Source organism: Elephantulus edwardii, unplaced genomic scaffold, assembly GCF_000299155.1.
Source record: "Elephantulus edwardii isolate Elephantulus edwardi_28Jun2011 unplaced genomic scaffold, EleEdw1.0 scaffold00028, whole genome shotgun sequence".
NCBI lineage: Eukaryota > Metazoa > Chordata > Mammalia > Macroscelidea > Macroscelididae > Elephantulus > Elephantulus edwardii.
This window is the reverse complement of record NW_006399778.1, coordinates 11,973,669-11,984,188: the sequence shown is the minus strand read 5'-3', so window position 1 is coordinate 11,984,188 and position 10,520 is coordinate 11,973,669. Positions and strand designations below refer to the sequence as shown.

The window sequence follows — 10,520 nt, the reverse complement described above, 5'->3', positions numbered from 1 at the left end:
ACAACATTGTAAATGTTATAAGCTTTCTTATTTTCCTTCTCTGTATTTTCTTTGTTACTGTAAAGGAATCTCACTGACTTTTGTATATTGTTCTTGTATCCTACCACTCTACTAAATTGGTCTACTAGTTCTAACAGATTTGATGTGGTTTTTTGTTGTTGTGTTTGTTTTTGTTGTTGAGTCTTGGTGTTTTTTTGTGCATATTATCATATCATCTATATGTAGAGACAGTTTTCCATCTCTTGACCAATCTGGATAGCTATTATTTCCTTCTCTTGATGTATTGCCCTAGCAAGTACTTCCAATTCAATATTGAATAGGAGTGGTAAAAGTAAGCATCCTTGTCTGGTCCCTGTTTACAAGGAGAATCCTTTCAGTCTTTCTCCATTGAGAATGATATTGGCTCTTGGTTTTGCACATATTCTTTTCATAATGTTGAGCTACTATTTTGCTGTCTGTTTTAATCAGGAAGGGGTGTTGGATTTTGTCAAAGGCCTTATCTATAGCAGTTGCTAGGATCTTGTAGTTCTTGTTATTTACTTTGTTAATGTTATGAATTATATTGATTTTTTTCTTATGTTGAACCATCCTTGCATACCTTTTATGAATCCCACTTGGTCATGATGAATTTTTTTTTATGTGCTGTTGGTTTCTGTTGTTGTTGTTGTTGTTGTGTGCCATAGAATCACCTGAAACTCTAGTGACCCTATGTACAATAGCTCTGAACCCTGCCCTGTCATGGCCAGTCTCACTGATGCCAATACACCTACCCTCATTGCCCTAGTTACTATATCAATCCATCTCGTCTAAGGTCTTCCTCTCCTGCACTGTCCTTCAACATTCTGATCCTGATGTCCTTCTCCAAGGATTGGTCCCTCCTGGACACATGCCCAAAGCATGTGGCATGGAGCTTCAAAATCCTAGCCTCCAAAGAGAAACTTTGTTTCACCCTCTCAAAGACAGACCTATTTATTTTCTTGGTAGTCCATGGTATGTTCAAGACTCTTCTCCAGCACCACAATTAAAAGGCATCAGTTCTTCTTCTTTCATCCTTTGTCATTGTCCAGCCCTCTGATGCATAGCAAGTAATTGCAAAGACCATGGTCTGGATCAAGTGTACCTTAGTCTACAGACTGACATTGTTGTTTCTCAGTACTCTGGAAAGTTCCCTGATGGCAGATTTACCTAATGCAATTCATCTTTTGATTTTCTGACTGCTAGTGCCAAGAGTGTTAATTGTGGAGCCAAGCAAGCTGTAATTGTTAACAACTTCAATCTCTTCACCATCCCTCATGGTGCTGCCAATTGGTCCAGTGGTGAGAATCTTTGTCTTCTTGATGTTGAGCTTCAATCCATATTGAAGAACCTTGACTTTCTGCAGCAAGCACTTCAAGTCCTCCTCAGATGCAGCAAGCAAGATTGCATAACATAGGTTGTTGATGAGTCTTCCTCCAATTCTGATGCCACATTCTTCCTCATAAAGCCCAGCCTCCCAAATGGCTGTTCTGCATATAGATTGAAAGGTATGGAGACAGGACACATCCCTGGAATACTTCCTTCCTGATTTTGAACCATGCAGTGTTTCCCTGCTCTGTTCTGAGGACTGCTTCCTGGTCCAAATACAACTTTCACATAAGCACAATCAAGTGTTCTGGGATTCCCATACTCCTCAAGGTAAACCACAATTTGTTGTGATCCACACAGTCAAATGCCTTTGAATAGTCAATGAAACACAGATTTGTTTCTGCCAAGATCCATGACATCGGTGATAAAGTCTCTAATGTCACAGCCTCTTCTAGACCCAGCTTTTATTCCTGATAGTTCTCTATCAATGTACTGTTCCAGTCATTTCTGGATAGTCTTGAGCAGGATTTTTCTTGTGTGTGATATTGTACAATAGTTTCCACACTCTGCCAGGTCACCTTTTTTTGGAATGGGGATACATATGTATCTCTTCCAGTCAGTTGGCCAGGTAGTTGTCCTCCAGATTTCTTGGCACAACCTGGTGAGCACATTCAGGGAAGCATCTGTTTGTTGAAATATGTCAATTGGTATTCCATCAATTCCTGAAGCTTTTTTTTCCAAGTCCTTCAGAGCAGCCTGAACTTCCTCCTTCGTCACCATTGCCTCTTAATCATGTTATTTCTTGAAATTATTTTGTGTCAGCCAATTCTTTTTGGTAGTAACTCTATATAATACTTCCATCTCCTTTTAATACTTCCTGGATAATTCAATATTCTTCCCAAAGCATCGTTAAGTATTCCAACTATTGACCAGGATTTTGTTAAGGATTTTTGCAACTATGTTCATGAGAGATTGGTCTATAGTTTTATTTTTTTTGTAATACCTTTGCTTGGTTTTGGTATTATGGTTATGCTTGCTTCATAGAATGACTCTGGGAGTTTTCATTCTTTTTCCACTTCTAAAAAGAATTTAAGTAGAATTGGTGCTAAATCTTCTTTGGATATTTGGTAGAATTCAACTGTGAAGCTGTCTGGGACAGGACTTTTTGTGTGGAGGAGTCTTTTTATGACCTGCTCAATTTCTTCTTTTGTAATGGGTCTGTTCAAGTGTTCTACATCTGTCTCAGTCTGGTTAGGACATAAATTTCAAGGAATTCATTTCCTCTAGGCTTTAAAATTCATCAGAGTATAGCTTTTAATAATATTCTTATTTATTTAATTTCACCTGATTCTGTTGTGATGTCACCGCTATCATTTCTTAATCAAGTTATTTGTCTCTTCTCTCTCTTTTTTCCCCCCTTTTGTTATGTTTGCCAATGGTCTGTCAAAGCAGTGCAACTCCTTTTGCCAGCCACAGAGTCCTTTTCATTCTCTGGTTCCTTTGAGACTTAAAAATTAGAGGCTTCTGCTCTATCCCTAAATCAAATGCAACATCCAATCTGAAGACGATTTCTGGTTTACTCTCTCTTTTCTTCACAACTCAGCTCTTGTTGACCTCTGGCTTCCACCAAAATCAGCGATAGTTCTCTTTTAATTGTTTGTTGACTTGCACCATAATGTCCCTACCTTCTAGATTTTATTCCAGTCCAAACCATTTCTCTCCTTAAGTATGACAGTCTCAAGCTAACAGGTACTCAGAATTTTCTAGTGCCAGTCACTATTTGTTTATCAATGGTACCTCACAACTATCTGAGGAACTTCTTTTAGCACCCCCTACTAGATGAAGGAGCTCTGGTGGCCTAGTGGTAAAAAGGTCCACAGCAATCCTGAAGGTAGGCAGTGTGAATCCACCAGGTGCCATAAGGGAGAAAGATGGGCCATCTCCTCTAGTGCAATTAGCTGCCTCTGAAAACCCACTAGAGGGTCAGCTATGGATTTGTTCTGCCTTAACAGTATTCAACAACAACTAAGAGATGAGCCAACAGATTCAGAAAAGTTAACTGGCTTACACAAGGTCACACCCTATATCACATTACCGATGATCACACCCAGCCAGAGCCCACGGGATTATTCACCATGCTGCTTGCCTCCTAGTTCCCTCAGTCATTAAACCTTAGCTAGTCTGACCCTAGCTCATGCTCAGGCAGCCCTAAGTGTCCGGTAATGAACAGAGCTCCATCTTGGCCCTCACAGAGCTAATGGTCCTATGATCCTATATAAAGATATTGACTTGGACAAACACATTTGTTACCCATCACTGTTCTTGAGTTAATTCCAACCCATGAAGACTCTCCTTTGGGTTTCTGAGGCTATAAATCTTTACAGAAGGAAACAACTTCATTCTTTCCCTATGAAGCAGCTTATTGGTTGCCATCACTGAATCATCAGATTTTTATTTAAAAGCCCAGCATGTAAAACACTGTGTTACCAAGGCTCTTTCTGTAATTGAAATTGTTGCTTTGGAGCAGATTGTCCCATCACTACATTGCTTGGAATAGTAATTACAGAAGTGATTTAATTATAATAGTGATCACAATTAAACATTTTAAACCAGGCATGTACAATTTTTATTCCCATTTGGCAGATGGAAAAATTGAGGCTCAGAACCCTCTAACTGTACATCACCATGTTCTGATGTCTTCTCCCTGGAGAGCTGGCATGAACCCTCCTTAGAGAAGCACAGGCAGGTGACAGGTGCTCACCTCTTCCATCTTAACTTTCACCCAGGTCCCGGACCTATTCTGGCTTCCCTGCTGGGTCTGTATTTCCAGGCCTTAATTCTGCTTTACTTTTCACTAGACACAATCTTCTACACTAAACTCCATCTCAATCTGTGTATTATTTAATTCTCAACAAAAACTTAGTGAGAGAGTTACTGTTACCTGCAATTTACAATAGACACTGATAGAGGAGATTGTTTCTCCATGGTTAAAACAGCTAGTCACTGTGTGAGCCAATATTTGAACTTTTGTGCACTGGGCAGTGGTGATGTCTTTGGAAAATGAAGGCCCATCCGAACAGGGAGAGAAACCCTACTTTTCTTCCTCACCCTTCCACCAAGAACTGTGAATGAGGTCATCACTCTTCTAGTTGGTGTGGGAAGGACATGAGACTGGGGAGGGGTGTGACTTCACTCACTTTCTCTGTTGCAGAGCTGAAGGAGAGCCCCACTGTACCTAGCCTGGAGACTACCTCCTCCAGCAGGGAGAAGCACCTGATGTCTGAAGGTGAGCCAGTGTCATCTCTCTTGATGAAGATGTTTAGAACGAATGAGCCTTGGGTTGGAAGAGTGCTTTAGCCCAGTGTCCTCAGGACTGCGTGTGTTCCTCAAACCGCCTTGGGAGAGATAGAAAGGATTGCCCCCAATTTAAAGACGAGGATGCTGAGGCTCAGAGAGGTAAAGGTCACACAGCTGGTCAGCGACAGAAGTGGATCTGTGCTTACTCCTTCCAATTCCCAACAAAGGGGACAGTTTAGGATCCCACTCTTTCCAGAATCCTGCAGCAGCATCCTGGGAAAATAAACTTGATGTCCTATTTTTTAAGTGACGAAGGTGGATTTAAAGCCACTATGGCTCGCACAGGTGACTTTCTACAAGAAACCAGGATCCTACCACTTAGGGAACTTATTGAACAATGTCTTACATGTGTATCTGCACATTCCTCCTAGGTCAGAATCAGCCTACCAGCAGAATGGTGAGCTCTGACCTCCAGGGTACAGGCATAGAGACAAGCCCCACCTCTCTCTGAACTTCTGTATTTCCCCAGTGAGCAGGGCCACCATCTGTCAGGGCTCAGTCCTGTCACTCTGTGACTCTCCAGGTCCCCTTCGCAGTCTCACCACCAACACCCTATCTTCTATGAAGACTTCTGAGATTCTCTTTGGAACCAAGTAAGTGGGATTTCCAATGAGGGTGCACTCAACATCACTCATTTCCCTTGGGTTATTTATGGGTTGGAGGGCCAAAGACAAGTTTAGCCTTGTTGTTGTTGTTGTTGTTGTTGTTGTTATGAGCCATCTAGTCAACTATGACTTACAGCTATTCTATGAATAATGGCTCTGAACCTGGCCCTTTCCTGAGTCAACTTCACCATCTCAGACACACCTGACCTCATTGCCACAGTCACTATGTCAATCCATCTCACTCACCCGAGATCTTTATCTCCTGTGCTGACCCTCCACCCTTCCAAGCATGATGTCCTTCTCCAAGGACCAGTCCCTACTGGTAAAATGGCCGAAGCATGTGAGATGAAGCTTCAAAATCCTTGCTGCCAAGGACCAAACTCTTTGTTTCTACATGTGGATACAAGAAGCAATTGGGTGCAATTAGAAGGGTACTAAGGAGACCCCTTACCCAGAGATATCCCTGTCTGTCTGCCAGATGTCACAGAGCCTAACAGTGCAAACTGTAGTTTATCTCCCTAGCCTCTGTGGTCTCGTTTCACATGCAGATAGCCAGCGAGCACAGGCATGGGACTCTTCTGACCCTGAGCTCCAAAAAACGTCATTAGTGGTTGTACATGATTGGTATAGTTGATGGCACTAAAGTGTACACGTATATCTTTTACAACAATTTTAAAATGAGAGAGTAATAAAAAGAACAGAAACATGGCATCTAGCCCAAGCTGCTGCCAACTCATTCACGGAGTGGCTCTGGGCAAATGCCTCCCCCCTTACTCTACACCTCAGTCTCCCCAGCTGCTGAGGTTGGAAGAAGTCATCTGTCAGGTCTCTTCTGCTCTTGACCTCTAGAGGCTGATGGTTAGGCGATAGGCAGAACTAATGGCAGGATGACTGGGGACGCCCTGGGGATAGCTGTGACCACTTTTCCCCACACACAGACTGCATCTCAACAAGTCCAGGCTGCTGAAACGAGCAGCCAGGGGTTTCCTGGGAAAACCACTGAACAAGATTCCAGAGCCAACCTCAGGGAGCCAGAACCTTGACTACCTGCCATTGGTGAGTATGGAGACCCTCCCCTCAGCCCCCAGCCCCCACTTACAGAAATGAGACCTTCCTGGAGCCCTCTCTTAGCTACCTCTCCTCCCCTCCAAAGGGAAGAAGACCTTGATCTTAAGACCCCCGAGTTCTGAAATGTCCTATACCTTTCCACCTGAGTAGCCAAAAGCACAGAGAGAGTTTGTAGGTGATCCTCCACCCCCAGAGATCTAGGGATGTTATTACAAGCTGGTGCCTGCATCACAAACACTCCTTGCAATCTGCTGTCTTCACTTTAAAAATTCACACGAACTTCGCCTTTTACTCCACCATCCATCTCTGTGTCTAGTTTTCAATTTATAAAAATAAACCTTAAAATGACTCACAGGGGAGTAAAATTAACACCCCAGGGACATGCACCATGTGTAGCACGTGTCTCTGCAGATGCCCCACCCTGTTGTGGCAGGGCAAGAAGCCAGGTCTGGAGTGAGATGCTCTCAACGAGGAAGCAAGGGAACCTCACTGTGCCATGCCTGGAGTCCAGCAGGGCTCGGTCCCAGGAGTTCTTGGAGGAAGGCTATAGTTTTAGTTTCTCAGCATCCTTTCACATTTCCAAATATCCAGGGAAACAGAACAAAGCACATTCATCCACACTCACAGTATTTATTTAGCAGACACCAGCCCCTAGGGGAACCACCTTGAACTCAATATAACCTTGCTGTCATGATGCTAAGCATCTAGTGGGGACACAGAGAAGAAGCCAGGCCATCGTTATCCTTGAGATGTGATAGCAGAGGTCAGATTGATGAAGCAGAGTAGGGGGTTGATATATGTCTATCTATGCCAGGCTTGAGATGGGGGAGGAATCCAGCGTAACTTCTTAAGGAGGTCCTGGTTAAACCAAGACTTGAAGGATGAGGACTTATATCCCAGAGTCTAGTCAGGAGGGAGAGAAGAGGGGGAGCTGGCTAGCTGTAGAACAGAGTTTAAGGGAATAAGTGATGAGAATGAATCAAGACTAGATCATTGCAGAGCTCTCCACACGTCATATTTTAGTTATTTTAGGAGGGAAAAGGAAGCTGTTAAACTTCTTCAACTAAAATAGCAAGAGGATCAATGCTTTACAAAGACCCCTCTGGATGTAGGAAGAGTGTGTTGGGTAGGAAGGAGAAAGTAGAGGCCAGGACAGCATGAGGAGACAGGTGGTGAGTTCCAGAGCTCTTTAGAAATAGACCTGATGGGGATTGAATGGTGAAGGAACAGAGAGAGAAGGCATTGTCCCGAGAGTGTGCCGGACAGTGTAGATGGTCCCATGGCCAAACTGGGTCCTGATGATGAGAAAGGGTTTGCCATGAAGATGGTGACCTGCAGAGCGTGGAGTGTGAAGCATCCTGGAGATGCTCAGGTGGTTTTCAGTCAACAGTTCCACACCTCTCCCAGGGATGGAAAGAGACGTGAATCCAGACTGTCATGTGGTCTGGAGCTCCAAGGGTACACTAGGGTCTTTTGCACTTGTCCCAAGGGTGAAAATGTTTGGGACTCACCGAGAGGCTCTCCTACACACAGGTGTCTCTGCAGCTGGCTTCTGGAGCCTTCCTGCTCAATCAAGCCTTCTGCAAGGCCACTCAGGTCCCCATGGAGAAGCTCAAGTGGTCGTCACCCTTCACCTGCCACCGAGTGTCCCTTACCACCCGCCATCCTGAACCCAAGACTTCAAGTCCTCAGCTCAACACCAGGCCCTCACCTCAGCCCCTGCCCTGTGATAGTTTCTCCTCAGAGACGACTACCGAGGGCAAGTCAGGCTTGGAGCAGAAGGCCGAGGTGGAGCTCACGGGGAAGCTGTGGGCCACCGTGGTGGCACTGGCCTGGCTTGAGCACAGCTCGGCCGCCTACTTCATTGAGTGGGAGCTGGTAGCTGCCAAGGCCAACTCGTGGCTGGAGCAGCAGAAGGAGGTGCCTGAAGGCCTCACGCAGGGCACACTCAAGGCCGCTGCCCGCCAGCTCTTTGTGCTCCTGCGACACTGGGACGAGAAGCTCGAGTTCAACATGCTCTGCTATAACCCCAATGACGTATAATAGGGCCAAAGGGGAAGCTGGGAAAAGGGAGGGTTGGAGGAGGCTAGTGGGGGAACTTGTGAAGATGTAGCTAATATATTGTTGCTAGAAAGAGCCTTGAACTGCCACTCAGGAGGCCTGAGTTCAATCCCAACTTCACCACCACCCAGCTGTGCAATTGTAGGCCAGTCTCTGCCCATTGTCTAGGCCTCAGTTTGCTGATCTATAAAATAAGAGAATGAGGTGGGGAGCTGGACTAGATCACTAGAAAGTTCAAACGTTTCTTATTCAAGATGTTTATGTTATTAAAGCCCTAGATTTGCTAGAGCTGGGATGTAAGGAGAGAGAATGTATATGAAACCTGAACTCTCTCTGGCGGTAAATCAAATGGGTGTGGAGTGGAAACGGCATTGTCTCCCTCAAAAACTGATGAGATGAGAGGACCCAGAGACTACAAGTAACCAGACCGACAGGCTTGCCTCTAGGCCCGCAGAGACCATTTCTGACCGTTGCATTGTGGGATATGCACTTGTCTCCATGGTGACAGAGCAGGACCCCTAAATCCCACTTACAAACCAATTAGAGAACATGCAACACTTTACAAAGCACTCACAAGAGAGCTTTTTGATTTTATTTTTTGCCTTGGGAGCTCCCTTAGTGCATTCTAATGTTTGTTTGCAGATGATTTGTGACTTCCTAGCTAAGAAAGAAAGGTGGGCAGGCTCAAGTGTTATGTTTAAGCTGCATTCTTGGGGGACAAAGGAGTCTCAAAATGCTATAGTCACAAAGTCAGTGAAGAAAAGAGACTTGACTTTTAATTATATGTACACTTTCAGGAACTGGGTAACCCAAGCTCTAGCCATTTATGCATAGAGGCTAGAGAGGTACCTTGAGGTGAATTGCATGCTGGGATAGTGGCAGCTTTCTCTGGCCACACCATGTTGAGAGATGATATGGCTGCCTTACCAACAGAGGACACTTTTGGCTACAATGCATTTTGGAAGATGTGACTTGCTAGGTGAAATGACGGAGTTTTTGAAGCTTCAATGCATAGCCTCTCAAGCCCACTATGTAATATTTGGGTGGTGACTGGTAGGTCCAGCCCCTGAGTCCTCTCCGGGCTACTCTCAAACTGCTCAGAGTCTAAATCTCACCCTAGAACTCCACCAGTTCAGGTCCCAGGCTGAGCCCACAGGCCTGTGCATCTCTCTTTCCAACATCTTAGCCTCTCCTCACCAAATTATTGTTCCAGAAGAGGTTGACTCAGACTCCAAGACCCTGGCACAAAGCCCCTCAGACATTCTCACTTCAGGGAGACACAAGCCACAGCCTCGTGATGATTAAGGAAATGCTCCAGTCAGGGGCAAAAGTTAGAGAGGATGTGGGCTCCAGCAGAACACCCACTGGTTATGAAGAATGAAGAAATGGCAGCACCCACAGGATGCACACACACACCCTACTCCCCAGCCCTCGCCCCGCCATCTCCTTGACCTCTTGCCAGGTCACGTAATCACCCAGGGGGCTGTCGCTGTGTAACAAGCACTTCTGAGTCTTTCACAAACAGCTGGTAATCCATCCCAAAGGAACAAGACCAAAGACAGATTAAATCCCTCTGCTGCCTCCCTAACTGGCTGTTCTTGAGACTTGTCCTCTTGGGAGGAACCTTACCTGGAAGTTCCTGATACTGAAGGCCTCAGGGACCCAAGCAATGCAGTGTGCCAGTCTGAGGTGCTGGCTCCTAGGCAGTGCCAGGGCATGGGACAATGTCGGTGGGGCCTCTTGGCTGAAAGATTTTAGTCCAGGAGTGGGAAGTGCCTTGTCACCTCCCTGCACAGTGCTGTCCTGCAGCCAGCAAGCCCACCTTCAGGGTAAGGACAGAGAAGACAGCATCCACTTCTTGGCCCACCATCAAAGGAAAAATCATCTGGCTGCGAGTCGGAAAGCCTGAATTGAGGGTCAGCTCCAGCAGGAATTTGGGATGCCCTGGAGCCGAGGGCCTTCCTCGAGGCCTGACGTTCTGTGATGCTTTTCCTTGGTGACACTGAATTTGTTCTAGCTCTCTATGTGACCTTGAACAAGTCACTTGTCCACTCTGGGCTTCTCTCTTCTCTCAGGACTAGCTTG

The 10,520-nt window shown here is 45.4% G+C and overlaps 1 protein-coding gene across 1 annotated transcript in view; it reads left to right on the top strand.

Annotated features, from left to right (window-relative positions):
* VWA5B1 (von Willebrand factor A domain containing 5B1) overlaps positions 1 to 8,417 on the top strand; it is an 88,098-nt gene extending 79,681 nt beyond the window's left edge. The window contains 4 exon segments of the mRNA XM_006883674.1: positions 4,556 to 4,630; positions 5,225 to 5,294; positions 6,245 to 6,362; positions 7,908 to 8,417. Of these exon segments, the coding sequence (XP_006883736.1) occupies positions 4,556 to 4,630; positions 5,225 to 5,294; positions 6,245 to 6,362; positions 7,908 to 8,417 (773 nt within the window).
* The last annotated feature ends 2,103 nt before the right edge of the window (positions 8,418 to 10,520 follow it).